We start from the raw sequence: 15661 nt of genomic DNA, 5'->3' as shown, positions 1-15661 counted from the left end.
CAATGAGCTATAACGTACTAAAAACTGAAACTACTTCATGATGAACTGCATCAAGTTCAGGCAGGTCTGGGTTAAATCTGGCTGTCCTGCTTTAACAGTAACTTCTTGAACCATTCATTCGTTTTCCTGTAACAACTAATTCTGCAGGAGCATTTGCTATTTTTCAGGTTACTGTCCTGTCTCACCTTCACAGTAGCTAATTAATCCTTCAGATAAATCCATGAAGACAGCACCAGGCTGGCAAAATAGCTCAGCAGGTGGTACTTCACTGCCAAGCCTGATGGAATTCTGACACCCACAGTGGAAAGAAGATAACCTACTCCCAAAAGCTGTCCTCTGATCTCCACATGCCTTCTGTGGCATGAGTGGACCCCCTCCAAAAAATGTAAAAAGAGAGGAAAAAATACAGCACTACCCCACTACCAGGTTCTAAAGGTAAATAATTTGATACCAAGTCACTATTAAGGACTAGACAATCTGGCAGCTACCTACTCATTCAACAACCATGTGAGCCCCTCCTATTCTAGGCATTGATGCACACCAGTGAATAAGACAGATGGCAGCTCAGCTGTAACTCACATTCTTGGGAGGCAGAGGCAGAAGTTTAGTGAGTTTGAAGCCAGTCTGGGTTAAGAGAGCCCTGCCTCAGTACAGACAAAGACGATCAGTGTTTGCGCCTGCTGGGCATGGTGGCAAACAACTTTAATCCCAGCATTTTTTTTTTTGGTTTTTCGAGACAGGGTTTTCTGTATTGTTTTGGAGGCTGTCCTGGAACTCGCTGTGTAGACCAGGTTGGACTCGTACTCAGATCTGCCTGCCTCTGCCTCCCGAGTGCTTTGTCTAAAGGCGTGCGCCACCAACACCCGGCTTTAATCCCAGCATTCTTGAAGCAGAGACAAATCTCTGAGCTGGGACCAGCCTGGTCCATAGATCAAGTTCCAGGACAGTCAGATCTACATAATGCTGAGATCTTGTCTCAAACAAAGTGGTTTGTGTCCTATGGAACTTACATTCTAGCAGGGGGTTGGACAAACAGTAAAATATGAATGAACACAAATGTGGCATGCTATTCATTTACATTTCTTCAAACTAATAGCCAAGTAGGGATGTGTTGTTTTACCTATAAAAAGGGTCATCTCACACAGCACAACTCAACAGAGGTGATAGTGCAACTTAAAGTGAGTAAGAAGGCGCAGTGGGAGCTGGGTCAGTGTTAATTAGATAGAGTAGGCAGGAGGACCTCAATGGGCAACACCTTAGAGAAAAGGGCTCAGTTTTCTTTACACTGCATCACATATGGCAACATCAGGCTATGAAGAACGAGAAAACAGAAGTGAAATGTGAACTAGGAAGTTCTAGGTCTGTGGCTTCTGTTACTGAATTAATGTCAGCTTAGTACATGTGTGTATGCCCACACTTGCGAAGGTGGGAGAACAGCCTGCAGGAGTCCTCTCCTGGCACTACGCAGGTGGTCCTAGGCAGTTACCTGCTGATCCATCTCACCAGCATGACTGCGGCAAATTCTTACTTGGTATTACTTAAAGCTCCCTGCTTCATACCTCACTACAACAGAAAGGGAAACAGAACTTTTGGTTCAAAATATTTTTCTTGCTCCCAAAAAATAAAGCAATGTTTTATAGTCATTTTCTGTAGTTATTAAAGCTTTATCTACATAAAGGACATGTCTGAAAATTTGTAGGTCAAATTGCAGTCTGAACAACACCTCAGAAATCTAAGGGCCGTGTTTTTTTTAAATAGAAATGTAATAAATAGTACAGTCTCAAGTACACAGGAGCTTTCCTAGTTCTACCAAATCATTATACAAGATAACCATTACTTGCAATATTTGGTGAGGGTTACCAAGTTAATTTATAGGGAAATGATAGGCATGTAGAGTTCTATAAGAGACCATCGTTCGTTTAAGAAATTTTATGTTAAAGAACTTAAAAAGTAAGCCAGGCAATGGTGGTGAACACCTTTAATCCCAGCACTCAAGAAGCAGAGGCAGAGGCAGGTGGACCTCTGAGTTCAAGACCAGCCTGGCCTATACGAGCTAGTTCCAGGACAGTCAGGGCTAACAGAGAAACCCTGTCTCGAAAAAACCAAACAAAAAAGAACTCAAAAGTGGTAAATTTTTAGAATTTGTTTATTTGCATTTAAAAGGAACTGTTGACAATGACTCACTGAAATAATCCAAGTGGGAAGATATAGCTAACACTGCTGAAACATATGTTTATTCCACTGAGCAAAACTTCTTAGATGGTTACTGACATGAAACTGAGTGTTTCAGACTGTTCTAACACATGGTGGTAAAATTAACAATATTCAATCACATCTTTCTTTCCTGAATATATAAAAATTAAAATACCAATTAAAAAACTAATATATCTCCTCTTTAAATGCTTCTTACAGATACAATCTCGGCAATTTTAATAGTGATAATTCAAGAGATTTATTTTGCTCACAAGGTAAGCGACAATCTACCAAAGGGAACCAATAGTTGACCTATAGGCTCATAGTGCAAATAAAAAGTTCAAGAATGCAGCAACTGACATTTCTAAAAGTAAAAAACATAAAATTCTTAGAAGTTCATGCAAAAAGCTGTACTAAGCAGATGTCTGCAGAACTAGAATGCTTGCTAATTTTACTGCCAACATCAATGGGACTCCTCATGTTTGCAGATTCAACTTGAACTCTCGTCTTAGGCTTTGTATTTGGCTTTTCCAGTTTCACTAATGACACAGATATGCTATAAAAGAAAAGAAATTAACGTTAGAAAAGTATGTTCTGGAGAGGTAAGAACAACGTTAGAGAATTGTCTGGGTTCCTACCAAACAAGGTACTTTGGAACAGTAAATTGAAGAGAACACATTTTGAAAACAAAGCAGAAATATGTCCCATTAGTGCATTTTTTTCTTTCTCTTCTTATGTAACTTTGGAAAACATGTAAAGCCAGACATTGAAGGTACATCAAAATAAGGACCAGTGTGGTTAGGTGATGCCTTTGACCCCAGTAGAAACAGATGGATTCAAAGCCAGTCTGGTCTACAGAGTGGGTTTCAGGACAGCCACTACTACCCAGAGAAACCCTGTCTCAAAAAAATAATAGGGGTCGGGGTAAGTGATTTTAAAAAATGAAACAAAAACTATGCTTTACGCCTTTAATCCCAGCACTTGAGAGGCAGAGGCAGGCGGATCTCTGTGGTCTGGTGTACAAATTGAGTGCCAGGATAGCCAGGCGTTAAACAGAGAAACCCTGTCTTGAAAAACAAAACAAAACTGTGCTGTAGATAATGCTGTCCATGTAGTTTTCTTAATTATTCCTGGACCATGTTCATAAACTCACCTGAGGGATTCTTGCCTCCAGAGTGGGAGGCGGGTATCTGAAGTAGAGTCAGTTATAAGATTTAAATGGAATTGTTTATTTCTTACTCATGACTATATTTATCATGTGAAATAACAATGAGACAGTTATTGTAAATCAAAACTGTTCAACTATTTCAGCCAGCAAGAAGTGTCACCCTTGCCTGGCCAAATTCCAGTTCTAAGGACGTCTGTACTTGACTACAGCTTTATGTGACTAATGGGAAACATCAGTCTGGTCAAATGACGAGGTGCTGGAGAAAACAATTCTTTCTTTTCCTAAATTTTTATATAGGTTTTTTGAAAAATGAGAGAAAAAAAGCATTACTTACATTCAAATCCCTGAAGTACTCATTATAGTCAAGGGCATATCCAACAACAAACTTGTCTGGAATTTCAAATCCAACAACTGTAAAGAATCACAGTTTATTATTTAGATAGAGAAAATAGTACTTTCAAATCTAATATTTGCAAATATGTCTTCCTTACAAACGTTCTCTAAAGTAACTCTAAGCCATTTCAGTCACCTTTTTCAGCTATAAGATGGATAAAATGATCACCCAAAGGGCATCTACTTACAATCTGGCCTATATCCAACACTTCGAGAGGTCCTTTTCACCAGCAAGCTGTTAATTACAAAACATTACATGTGACATATGGAAAGACAACAGAGCATTATAAAAGAAAACATCAGTGTTCTTAAGTAGTATCATCTGCATTTAGAATGTGAGGTCAGTTTTGCATACCCATAGGAAGACAGAAATGGAGAACTACATCAGAATGCACATGAAGACAAGGCCCCTCACTGATCTCCACCTGGAACCTGGTAAGATGTTTCTGAGAGCGGAAACCTAACTACCTGTATAGCCTTTGAAGTGCAGCTACTGAGGATGATGAATGGGTCAAGGTGCCAACAAGGATGAAAAGGTAAGGGATCTAGATTCAGAATCCTTATGCGCTTTCATCAAGACTCTTAATAACGGGCTCACAAATGGGAACTTTAGCTTATAAAACAAGGGTGTTAAAAGAACCTTTAAAAAACATTGTTACTAGGTCATGTTAAAAATGTATTTTACCACTGAGCTACCTACTCCATTTTTTAGTTAATTATATTTTCAACTGTTTGACTCTTGCTTAAAACAATAGTTTTGAGAAGTTTTATTTTTTTAAATTGCACTGTTATTGAGTACTTATAGAAATCATGAATTTGTAAATGTAATTTGATTACAGAATTAATTATATACAACTACATAGTTAATTATCTGAATACTTGTGGAGTATGCATACAACCCTGAGTTGAATTCCTAATACCACCAAAATAGTTAATGGCTTTCAATTTTATTTTCACAGGAAGTTGCAAATGAAAAAAAATGTGCAAAAGGGAGGTCTCTAGTGTCCTTTCTCAGCAGATTATCAAACCAAGACATGGGCATTGATGAACTAAGTGACCGTGTACAGATTTCACCAATTTTATATAAACTCATCTCTTTCTGTGCAGTTCAGGCAATTTTAGTCACACGTGGAATTATCTAATCACTACCATAATCAAGATACTTTGAATCATGCAGAGCTCCCTCCTGCATTCCCTTAACCCCTGGCAACCCCTAATCTGTTCTCATCTGTATGACTTTGCCATTTCAAAGTAGTTAATTTAAGTACAATCATACAGTTTTATTGCTTTGCTTTGAGGGGGGCTTATTATATATAATAGCCTTGGGGGGAAAAACGGGGTAGGTAAGCAGTTAAAACGAGCAAAACACCTGCTTTATGTACTGCTAAAAGTATCATAATTGGTACAGTTACAGTAAGACTCAGCTGAATTGTTGTATATCAATCAATAGTTGCTCCTGTTTACTGCTGATTTGATGGTATAGTTAGCTGTACTACAGTTTTGTTCAAATTTTGTTGCTTTTAATTCTGGGCCATCACAAATGGTGTTGTGAACACTCTTGTACAGATTTGAGTAGGAAGGTATGAAAACTCAGGATGCTTGTCTTAAATTCAATGTAACAACCTGCCTCTACTTTGCAAATGCTGAGGTCATGGGTGAACCACCACAGCCGGTTTATTATAACAATGTGCACTTTCGCTTCTCAGGTAAGTACCCACTATAATTTGTAAGGCCTTCTGGTAGTTACATGTACAGTTTTCAAAGAAACTGTTTTCTAGAGTGTCCATAATATCATATATTCACATCAAATAGCTTTTTAATTTTTATTTTGGGGAAAAACACATGTGTATAGGACAATTACATTATCAAAAAATTACCCAAGTATTCTCTGAGCACATAGCACCTCCAGCAAGACAAAAACTCACTGAGGTACACTTACACCATCTATTAGAAGAGTCCATGAGGACGAACTGCTCAAATAGGGTTTATTAAAATTACAGATACATTGATCCTTTAAAAAGGGTTTATGAAAGTCAGTTAATTGGTCAGCAGAGATGGTTCAGTGGGTAAGACTTATTGCTGCCAAGTCTACCAAGCCGTATTCCACCCCCACCCAAGACCAACAAATTAGAGAGAACCAACTCCCCCAGGCTATCCTGTGACCTACACAAGTACATGTGGCACATGCCCACATCCCTGCCACAATAAATAAGTGTAATTAAAAAATTAAGAACCAGTTAATCATTCAGGGAAAAAGAAAAAAAGACCTGAACTTTCCTCTACACAAAAACCACAGATTAGTCAAAGATTTTAAAATAAAAATGAAATTGTAATGTAAAAACAAAGCAAAATTCAACAACAAAGAAACAAACAAACAAAAAAAACCCAATGTTACTTTTAACAATAAAAAATCCAACTTAGAATAACAGAAGCATCAACTGAGCCAGGTTCCCTGTATTCAAATCATCTCTCTACAGCTTATTAGCTTTGACTGTGGGCAATTCCCTATGCTTCAACACTCTCATCTCTAAGGTGGAGATAACAAATGCTGTAGGATCAAACTATATATAACTAAGGATAAAAACAGAAAGAACTATGAAAGCAAAGCCAAACATCCAGGTACAGCAAGGAAGATGTGGGATTGCTTCAGAAAAAGGAAGCAGGTATTGTAAAATTTCAATGATGACACAAAATAGGATGCCTTATCCACCACTCAACTTCAGGAGATCCAGATGTTCAGGGCCCGACCCTATGGGTATCACCTTTGGTATCACTGGTTTCCGTTTCACAAGGGGACTCTAGATCCATCCTTGCATGCTACTCAGGACAAGTCTGATATAAATAGCATGCTGCAAAACCAATTGTTACTTGACTCTACATATGTGTGAGAGTTCCATATCTAAAAACTTGTGTATCAAGTTGGTCTGAAAGCACAGGTACCTGAGTTTGCCTCTTCAGTATTCACATAAAAAGCTGGTCATGACATTATGTGTTTGTGACCACAGCACTGTGAAGTTAGTGATGGATTCAAAAGCTCACCCACCAAATGCCTGCAAGGCTAAAACCTTGAACTTATAGCTCAGTTAGAGACCCTGACTCAGGCAATAGAGGAAGATATCCAATCCTGCTCTGGCCTTTGCATATGTGCCTATGTGCATTCACTTGTATGTAACACACACACACAAAGAATAAGAAAATCACTTGTATGTAGCACACACACACACAAAATGAATAAGACAATATACTAAAACTATGCATATTTCCCTAAATGATTCAGCATAATTATTTATATGACATTGTAATAGGCATTAATGTATATGGGAGAATATGCATAGGTTCTGTGTAAACACTCTTGACATTAAAAAATTAAATTACATTTACTTTATTTGTATGTGGATTGGGGGACATGTGTCGTGGTACACTCATGTCAGAGGGAAATTTCCAGGATTCAGTTCTCTCCTTCTACCATGTGGGTCCCAGGGTTTGAACTCAGGTAGTCAGGCTTGGCAGCAGGTGATGTTACACACTGAGCCATCTTGCCAGCCCTTCTAACATTTTTTATGAAAGACTTGAATATCTAGGGAGCTTAGTGTCTGAGGTGGTTCTGAATCCAAGGCCCTGTATATACTCTATTAGACAAGTAGTTGACTATAATGAAGGGTTTTATTAACACACAATATAATTAACAAAGCAAATAAGAAAACATTCTGCTTTAAAATGTCATACATACCTTGCAACCTTAACCATTTTGGGGTTGTACCGCTTGACTAAGGAAAGCAAAGTCTGCATTGTTTTGCCAGTGTCAATTATATCCTTTTAAAAAGAAAAGAGGCATCTAATGGTAAGTGGTAAGTAAAACCAGCATGATTTTAAAAATCAGTCTATCCATACACAGAATATACAAAACCCCAGTGTTCTGGTATTCCATGGCACAAAGTCATTACTTTTCAGCGCACACACACACACACACACACACACACACACACACACACACACACACAAAATCTCACCACAATTCACACACAGAGATTCTAGAACCTGTAACCCATCTAGCTGTCAGTAAGTAGTGGGATTGTCAGTTCTCAGAACTAGACTGCACAGGTATGTGAGGTCATAAACAATGAACTGAAATGGGTACATGTAAGCACTGTACACACACGCAAATCTTTTTTTTTCCACACAGGGTCTAGCTAAATAGCTCAGGCTAGTGTCCTTAAACTCAAGGTCCTACTGCTTTATAATCCTGACAGGATGGCAGACATAAACTACCATGTTTAATTCTATAAAAGTATTTTAGATTTTTCTTCATAATTTCAAATTAGGGACTCTTTCATCCCAAACTCTAAGACTGTGAGAAATGGTGCTTAGGATTATTTTTAAGGCCTTCAAATGGCTAAGTATTACTATATAAAATGAATTTCTCAGGGGTAAAGGACCTGCGTAAGATCCACTGGGCCACAGATCTCCAGTACTATCAAAACCAATATCAGAAAACACATAAAAATCAGTAAGACAATGTGGACCATTAGAAATACCAGGACTAGAGACTTGTGAAAAAACAAGATTCTAGGGTGTGGCAGGCAGAATATTGATGACACCAAAATTATTGCCCCCTAGAGTACACATTTGAAGTAAGCAGGCAAGCTATGAGGGCTATGTAGGACATGAGGATGATTTCTGTAAATGAAAGCAATACCTGACCAGTCAGAGAGAAAACTATGCCTAGTTTGGATAATCACACAAGTAACTACACGGTGCTATCATCTGAGCACCGTGAATGTTTATTTATTTGTGGGGTGTGTATATACATGTGTATATACATGGTCTACATAGCTAATCTCATGACAGCCAGGGCTACATAGTGAGATCCTATCTTAAGATAATTGAAAAAAGCCAGACACAAAGTACAATTACTATGTAATTCCATTTATGGTATGTCCTCAATAGACAAATCTTAGAAAGTAGAGAAGGGGAAAGAAGAAATAAGAAATGAAAGCTGGCCGGGCATTGGTGATACTCATCTTTAATCCCAGCACTCGGGAGGCAGAGGCAGGAGGATCTCTGTGAGCTCGTGGCCAGCCTGGTCTACAGAGCTAGTTCCAGGATAGCTAAGGGGACTGATTTCTCTGTAAGGAAATGAAGATGTTTTCATAATGTTACTTAAAAAAAACATAAGGGGGCTGGAGAGATGGCTCAGTGGTTAAGAGCACTGGCTATTCTTCCTGAGATCCTGAGTTCATTCCCAGAAACCATAGGATTGCTCATAACCATCTATAATGAGATCTGGTGCCCTCTTCTGGACTACAGGCATACATGCAGGCAGAACACTGTATACATGATAAATAAATCTCTTAAAAATAAACAAACAAATAAGGGCCACCAAGATGGCTTCGTGGGTAAAGCCGTTCGTCATGTAAGCCTAGTGACCTAAATTCAATCCCCAGATTCCATGCAAAAGGTAGAAGAACCAATTTTACAAAGTTCTCTTCTGACCTCCATGTGCATACTGTGGCGTGTTTACATATGCAAACAAAGACAAGCTACTTTTTTTAGTTAGGATTTCTCCGTGTAGGTTTTTCTGTCCTGGAACTCTCTCTGTAGACCAGGCTGTCCTCAAACTCACAGATATCTGCCCGCCTCTGCCTCCCAAGTACTGAGATTAAAGGTATGTACCACCATCAACTGGCAACAAATGTTTTTAATTAAAGAAGGAGCCAAAAAGTGGTAGATAACTTCAAGGAAACTGTTTTTGGACACAGTACTGCAGTTGCAATTATGAACTGACATCAGTTGAGAAAGCATGTACGAAGCCTGTTCAGGGCCAGGCCAGACAAAACTCCAGCATGGAGGGGGAAGTGGGCATCATGTCCTGTCCCTAGTGAAGGATTTATTAGCAATTGGTAGGTGCTGCAAGAGGAGTCAGTTTTCTTTAATAATGTGGCTCCTGTTGGGGTGACTATTCTCTAGTGAAGGCCACACATCCAGGAGTAATGGACAGCACTAACTGTATTGTTGGATTTAAAGAAAAGAAGATACAATGTTGGGTAGACAGGGAAGTGAAAACAGATTTGGGAGGAGTGGAGAGAAGAAGTCAACATAACCAAAATGCAAAATACTAAATTCTCAAAGAACTAAAAAAAAATTAAAAAGGTACTAACTGAACAATGGTGGTGTACACCTGTAATTCCATCATGTGAGAAAAGCTGAGGCAGAAGAATTATGAGTTCAAAGTCAGCATAAGTTACACAGTGGGTTCAAAGCCAGCTTGGAGGCCAGGTATGGTATCACCCAACTATAATGGTAGCATTCTGAAGGTATCATTCTGGCCCACACTGTGAAACTCAGGCCAGATGGGGCTGCACTAAGACCTGGTCTCACAGAAGAGAAAAACAAGATCCTGCTGGGGGTTTGGAGAGATGCTTCAGAGGTTCAGAGCAGTGGCTGTTCTTCCAGAGGTCCTGAGTTCAATTCCCAGCTACATCATGATGGCTCACAACCATCTGTAATGGGATGTGATGCCCTCTTCTGACGTGCAGACAGAACACTGTATACATAATAAAAATAAAATAAATCTTTTAAAAAAAAGATACAGCGGGAGGGAGGGAGGGATTCCTAGCACCCCACTTGAAAAAAATAAAATTTCCTTTGTTAAAAAACAAAATAAGGACTGGAGAGGCTGCTCAATAGTTACGTATACTAACTGTGTAACCATGAGGACTGGAGTTTGGATCTCAGTACTCACATTGAAATTAGGCATCTTGATCCCACCTGCAGCCCATGTCTGAGAAGGCAAGATTTCTGGGGTTCCAGACTACATAAAAATATGAGTCCCTGGTTCAGAGAGAGACCCTGTCTCAAATGAATAGACAGTGCAATAGAGGAGGGTACACATACTCTTCTGGCCTCTAGTTATGCACAGGCATGCATACTTGCACACACATGCATATACACTCAGACATACAAAACACATGCACAAAAATAAATATCACAAAAAGCAGAAAGGAAACAAAGAGATTACAAAATTGAATAAGCAATTAGGGGCAGAAAAAATGATAGAAAAACAATGTTCTAGAAAACAGGGAAAGTATAGAGACAATGAAAAATAACGGAGAACGAGGTTTTTGAAGCCACATTTAAAATGTATTAAAATGTTTACTCAAGAATTGAATAGTGTCAAGGTAGGAGGATCACAGACAGGTGAGTAAGTTCAGTAAGGCAGACAGATATGAAATAGGGGGACCACAAAAAATTACACAGGTGTATGTATAGGCTGTTAGACAGTGGCAAGTGAAAAAAATAAAAGGGATAGGAAGTTGACATGGAATTATAAGTTTTTATGTAGCATGGTCAAAGAAGGCCTTAATGAGAAAGTTTCTGAGTAAATTAATGGTTCTTAAAACTTAGCTCAAGATTTGCTCAAGAAAAGCTCACTGGTTTTCATCATAAAGATTGTGAGTCACGCCGGGCATTGGTGGTGCACACCTTTAATCCCAGCCAAAAAAAAAGTGTGTACTATCATTGTTAGTCGTAGGTGCTTGGCTGATCCTTTTGGTTCTTAGGGATCACATTGAAAAAGCAACAGGCTACAGACAGTGATAATTTGAGTCTTTACTCCTCTCTGGTGACTTTGGGAATCTATTTACCCTTCTTGTTTCTATATCATTTACAGTAGTAGCTGGCCAAGTAAGCACTGGATAAACTTTACTGGTATCACATACAAAGCACTCAAGGACATAATAGCAAATGGAAAATAACACATGAAACTATAAAATAGTTTTTCTTGTATAAGAATACTTGATATTCATATTAAGATGAAATAATAAGAATCTTATGATGTCCATAAAATAAAATTTAGTACAGTAAGTCACATACTCATACATACCCCTCCATATAGTTATAGCTAGTTTCAAAAGAAAAATAAAAAATCAGCTGGGTGGTGGCAGCACATGCCTTTAGTCCCAGCACTCGGGAGGCAGAGGTAGGAGGATCTCTGAGTTTGAGACCAGTCTAGTCTACAAGAGCTAGTTCCAGGATAGTCTTCAAAGCCACAGAGAAACCATGCCTTGAACCCCCCCCCAAAAGTGAAAAAAATCAAAATAAGAGAAAGTGTAACTTTTTTCATGAGCATACATCACTTATCCTTTTTTGCTTGTGTTTTGTTTGTTTTATTTTAAAAAACAAGAACTGTCTGGTTTCAAACTCATTATGTAACCCAGGTTAACCTAAATGGAATTCAAGAGCTTCCTGAGTGTCTGGGATTTCAGGCACACCCTACTGTATGGCTTCTCTTAGTATTTAGAAAACACAAGCACGCCTCCCCCAATTAAAACAAAGATTTCCCCCCCGGCTTACCTTTAGTATAATACACACTAAGCTAGAAAATTTAACAGTATATTAAAAATAAATGCAGCACTTACTTCAACAATCAAGACATTCTAGAAGAAAAAAGAGAAATGAAAATTAGAATATGAATATATTTCCAATTATCAGTGAAATCATATAACTCTAAGAAATTACCCAAACTCTTGCTTGTATTTGATTATATTGAGTCCTGCTTGAAACAAGTATACTATTAGAAAGAATATTTGACCCATATGTTCATTTTTTAGAAAAAAGCTTTTAATCCTTAACACAAGATCATAAGCAACTTGTGAAATTTCTCTGGATCTGTGTCCCATATGTAAACTGAGAAACCTGAACCAGCTGGCCTTTTATGTATCTTGACTCTAATATTCTAAGAACTGTAACCTGTACAGATACCTCCAAAATCATGTATTTAACATAACAGAGATGCATTAAAATTCTATGTTCCCATCAAGCTAAAGCTAGTATACTGGTTGTGCACATATCTGGGGGACTACACTAAGGCAAAATACTAATCCTTCCTCTTAACCATAAACCCCTAAACCCATTCCAATCTACTCTTCTATTTTTATTCTGTAGCTCAGGCTGGCCTAGAACTCATTATGTAGCCAAAGCACTGCAAACTGATTATACATAGAAGTACAGGTTTTGAATGGTTTCTAAATATGGACAAAGCATGATGAAAGGGAACGAGTTCTGGCAGTTGTACACCAAATGGAAGGAGAGAATGAACAGACAGATTACAAGTTGTATGAAGTTTCCAAACACCACTGATAGCAACATTAGTTTGCCATGAGCCCAATACAGGACTATAGAATTTCACAGGTGTTTTATGTTAAAGTTCTCCTACAGATTTTCAGCGAAGTAAACAATGAGCACTAAAATGTAAAAGCAAGACAAAGAGTTTTGGTGTCATGATTCAAGCTCTTCTGCTTCCTAATTGTGTTCACAGTCTCATAATCCCATGTAACTATATCACTTAATTTCCTGATCGGCAGAATGAGAATATAACTTGCCTTCCCAGATTACTATGAAATTTACCAGAGTAATACACATTATCTGAGGTAAACAATAACTAGCAGCTTAGAAAACATATTCAGTCCAGTATAGTGGCTCATGCTTGCAATCCTACCACTTGGGAGACTGAGGCAGGAGGGCCACAATGAGTTCAAGGTCAGCCTAATTTACCTATGAAATGCCGGGATGATACGGGCTACAAAGTGATAGTCTCAAAAAACAAAACAATGCTGGTAAGCTAGGCAGTGGTGGCGGCGCACGCCTGTAATCCCAACACTAGGGAATCAGAGGCAGTAGGATCTCTGGGAGTTCGAGGCCAACCTGGTCTACAGAGTGAGTTCCAGGACAGGCTCTAAACTCACAGAGAAACCCTGTCTCAAAAAATCAAAAAAACAAAAAACAAAAAAATTTTTGGAAATGCAGTCAGTTTTTCTGTTTTGTAAAAAAAAAACTATGCTGGTGAGTTAACTGAGGGATTAAAGGCACTTGGTGCCACCGCCTCCCTGCATGAATCTTTTTATTAAAGACTCCCTTTATCCCCATTTGTATTTTCTGAAGGATCCCAAGTTAGATTTTCAAAGAGGTATTACTGGTAGATTCTGCTGTCATTTGGTTATACAGTTTAGGGGATAATATTTAAACTATATAAAGTACTTTGCAAGCGTTAAACAATACTTGCTTATTTATACTAATAAAGTACCTCTGAGTGAGTGACTGAAAGCACAATTACTAATTGATTCTTGGTATAAAAGTGATACTTTCCTTCCCCTTCAAGATACATACCTTTCCAGTTAAAGTTGAGAGATCGTCTCCACCAATAACTTTTATGTCCCCTGTTGACTGATCATTCTAGTTAAAAAAAATATCATTTACATGCATATTCTTGAATATCCAAACATCAAATTATTAGATGTAAGCTACAAGTTTTAAGAAGTTAGCTATCTAATGGCCACAACATTATGGTATTCTAAATTATGAATTATAAGAATTAGGTTTCTAGAAATTAATGACTATGGTAAATAGAGATTAGTAAAATTTAAAAATCATAATTAGACATTACTGGTTTTTAATGTTCTGAAGAGTCCCCAAAATAGAGTTCATCCATTTCTGAGTGGGCATATTATAGATACTCATCATCAATCAGGCACTTCTTAACCACAAAGGACAATTTATTAGCATGGCAGGTATCTGCTTCTGGCCCTGTAACATTCCTGAGTCACAAGTTGAAGGAGCTGGTATGTATCATTCAGCCCTGAGGATATGCCCCCTGAAAGTCTAGCCCATATCAAAGTCATCTTCAGAACTGAGAAACCAGGTCTGGTTACTCTTCTGTTACAACAGGCTTCTTTTGGTTCTCACTCTGCTCTCACAGAAATTAGCAGAAACCCTTATAGGAATTTCAAAGGAGAGCACTTAAAATTAACTGTAGTTGGTGGGAATAACTATAATTTGGATGTACTGGAATCAAGACAGAAAAAATTGAATTGAAAACAGATGAATAAAAGAGCCTGGACTTGCTCTACTGGGAAAATGACAAGGACTACAGGAATTACCTTGTGTCAATCAGCACAGTGATTGACAAAAAGTTAACGGAACAAAGTAAAATCCAGAAACAAACCCAAAAACATGACAATTTAGTATATGACAAAGATGGCATTTTGAGTCAGTAATTAAAAGATGAATTATTCAACAAATGGCATTTGGTCAATTACTTATCCATTTGAGAAAAAATAAAGCATGGTCCCTACCTCTCACCATGCACAAAAATAAATTCCAGATGGATTAAAATCTAAATGTAAAAAATAAAACTATAAGTGAATTGGAAGAAAATGTTGGAAGATATTGTTTTCTTTGTATTATTAGAAAGGGCAAAAAACTAATCATGAACCCCAATTGAAAAGATCTATAATTAATATTCTTTTTTTTTTTTTTTTTTTTTTTTTTGGTTTTTCGAGACAGGGTTTCTCTGTGGCTTTGGAGGCTGTTCTGGAACTCACTTGGTAGTCCAGGCTGGTCTCGAACTCACAGAGATCCGCCTGCCTCTGCCTCCCGAGTGCTGGGATTAAAGGCGTGCGCCACCAACGCCCGGCTATAATTAATATTCTTAATGCATGTTATACTTCAAAATAAGAACCCACCAGATGGGACTGGAGAGATAGCTCATCAGTTAAGAACACGTGCTGATCTTGCAATGGACCTGGGCTCAGTTCCCAGCACCCACATGGCAGCTTGCAACTGCTTGTAACTCCAGTTTCAAGGGATCTAATTCCCTCTTCTAGCCTCAAAAGCATCAATCATGCACACGGTACATATATATGCATACTGTCAGTCATACATATACATAAAGTATATACAAAAACAAACTACTAGAACCCAGTGGTAGTGGCTCAACCTTTAATTCCAGCACTCTAAGAGGCAGAGGCGGGTAGACTCTATGAGTTCAGGCCAGCCTGGTTTACAGGGAACAAGTTCTAGGACAGCCAGAGCAGTTTTATACAGAGAGATGCTGTCTTGAAAAACAAAAAA

General features: G+C 38.2%; 1 protein-coding gene across 1 annotated transcript in view; it reads right to left on the bottom strand.

Annotated features, from left to right (window-relative positions):
- Positions 1-2128: 2128 nt before the first annotated feature.
- Positions 2129-15661, bottom strand: part of Hprt1 (hypoxanthine phosphoribosyltransferase 1) — a 33256-nt gene continuing 19723 nt past the window's right edge. The window contains exons 4-9 of the mRNA XM_005085546.4: positions 13919-13984; positions 12172-12189; positions 7485-7567; positions 3943-3989; positions 3696-3772; positions 2129-2749 (exon numbers count right to left, since the gene is read on the bottom strand). Of these exons, the coding sequence (XP_005085603.1) occupies positions 2702-2749; positions 3696-3772; positions 3943-3989; positions 7485-7567; positions 12172-12189; positions 13919-13984 (339 nt within the window). The 3' untranslated portion in view covers positions 2129-2701. The remainder of the gene's footprint in view (positions 2750-3695; positions 3773-3942; positions 3990-7484; positions 7568-12171; positions 12190-13918; positions 13985-15661) is intronic.

The sequence above is a fragment of the Mesocricetus auratus genome, unplaced genomic scaffold, assembly GCF_017639785.1.
Source record: "Mesocricetus auratus isolate SY011 unplaced genomic scaffold, BCM_Maur_2.0 Super-Scaffold_100003, whole genome shotgun sequence".
NCBI classification, from domain to species: domain Eukaryota; kingdom Metazoa; phylum Chordata; class Mammalia; order Rodentia; family Cricetidae; genus Mesocricetus; species Mesocricetus auratus.
This window is presented reverse-complemented; position numbering and strand designations above follow the sequence as displayed.